The sequence below is a fragment of the Aureococcus anophagefferens genome, assembly GCF_000186865.1.
Source record: "Aureococcus anophagefferens unplaced genomic scaffold AURANscaffold_1311, whole genome shotgun sequence".
NCBI lineage: Eukaryota > Pelagophyceae > Pelagomonadales > Pelagomonadaceae > Aureococcus > Aureococcus anophagefferens.
In genome coordinates this window covers 1-1,652 of record NW_008706354.1, presented here as the reverse complement: position 1 = coordinate 1,652, position 1,652 = coordinate 1, and the positions used below count along the sequence as shown (strand labels likewise).

At 59.5% G+C, this 1,652-nt stretch overlaps 1 protein-coding gene across 1 annotated transcript; it reads right to left on the bottom strand.

Moving 5' to 3' along the window:
- Nucleotides 1–1,278: 1,278 nt before the first annotated feature.
- On the bottom strand, nucleotides 1,279–1,623 carry AURANDRAFT_69294 (hypothetical protein; the record flags this gene model as incomplete). The annotated part of the gene is made up of 1 exon (XM_009045055.1): nucleotides 1,279–1,623. One exon carries the CDS (start codon nucleotides 1,621–1,623, stop codon nucleotides 1,279–1,281), a length of 345 nt encoding a protein of 114 aa, XP_009043303.1.
- Between the last annotated feature and the right edge of the window lie 29 nt (nucleotides 1,624–1,652).

The window sequence follows — 1,652 nt, the reverse complement described above, 5'->3', positions numbered from 1 at the left end:
CGATGGGCACGTTGCCGTCCATGGCCGTCGCGGCCTTGAACGCGGCGACAGCCTGGAGCAGCGCCCGCTTCGACTGCGGCGGCGCGACGGGACCGCTCCAGGACCAGCGCTCGAAGGCCGCGGCGTTGAGCGGCTGCAGCGCTGCGCCGAGGCGCGGTCGCGGCGCAAACGCGGTCGCGCAGGATGCCAGGGCCAGGACTAGCGCGCTCGCCATCGCAAATGCGTGACTCGAGCTCAGCATGCGCTGGCCGGGAAAAATAGATGAAACATCGACTTTTAGTCTTGCCGTGACGTCCTTGTTCAAGAAAACGTGTTGCAGCGGATCAAAACAAGTTGAATGTTTGGGTTGCAGCGGATCAAAACAAGTTGCAGCGGATCAAAACATGTTGCAGCGGATCAAAACAAGGCGAGTTTTATAAAAACCCCTAGGATTTACATTATACTGTATACATACTATTCCACTACATTTTACCGTACCACTTGCTCGGCCCGGGTTGGTGGCCTACCGAGCCCACGGCCGACACCCCCCCGCGGTTTCGGCTCGACGGCCCGCGGCCCCGGCGCCCTTGACGTCCACGCGTCCCCGGGGCGCACGGGTGCGTAGACGCGACATGATTTCGATGGTGTTGCGACTCTAGCGAGTCGAGTTTAGGCCTACGCGCGGTGGTGCACCAGCATGGCCCATTATTATTATTATTATTATTATTATTATTATTATTATTATTATTATTATTATTATTATTATTATTATTATTTATTATTATTATTATTATTATTATTATTATTATTATTATTATTATTATTATTATTATTATTATTATTATTATTATTATTATTATTATTATTATTATTGGGGATTTTGCGTCGGAGAAGCCGCACGCCCAAGAGCACACACGGCCGATAGGATTCCCTTCGATTCTTCCCTGCGCCCCAACTTCCCTAAGAGTTCGCTACTAGACAGGCGCCTAGAGGTAACCTTGGGCGCTGTTACGAACCGACGACGTCCCCGCCCTCGCCGTCGACGCCCGCGAGCTCGAAGCGATCGAGCCAACGCGCGACGCAAGCAGAGAAGCAGCAGTCGGCCGTCGCCGAAGACGCGGCCCGGGGGATGGCCGTCAAAAGGCAGTCGCGCCGCCGGTGCGACGCCACGGGCGCGACGTCGCATCTCGTGCGCAGGCACGTCGCGATCTCCGGCGATTCCGCCGCGGCAGAGGCCGGGCCCGCGACGCGGGCCGGGCGCCGCGGAGCGCGCGATTATCGAAGCAAAAAAGCGCCCGCCTAGGACCTCGGCGGCCACTTGCCGTCGCGGAGCCGCTGCGCCAGCAGCGTCTCGTCGGCGATGGCCGTCACGACGCCGCGGCAGTTGCCGCGCAGGCACACCGCGCCGAGCGCGACCTGCGCCTCGGGGCCCGGCCGGTGCGTCATGCGGCTGCCGTTGACGGCCTTGAGCGAGATCTCGAAGTCGTCGGTGCTGCTGAGCACGGAGAAGTCCGCCGGCGCCGTCTCGCCCTCCTGGAGCAGCACGACGTCGCCCCGGACGACGCTGCTAGCTTCGACGTCGCACCACTCGCCCTCTCGTAGCACGAGCGCGTCCTCGGGCACGCTCGCCGCGAACGTGCGCATGGACGGCAGCGAGTAGAGGCAGGGCAGCA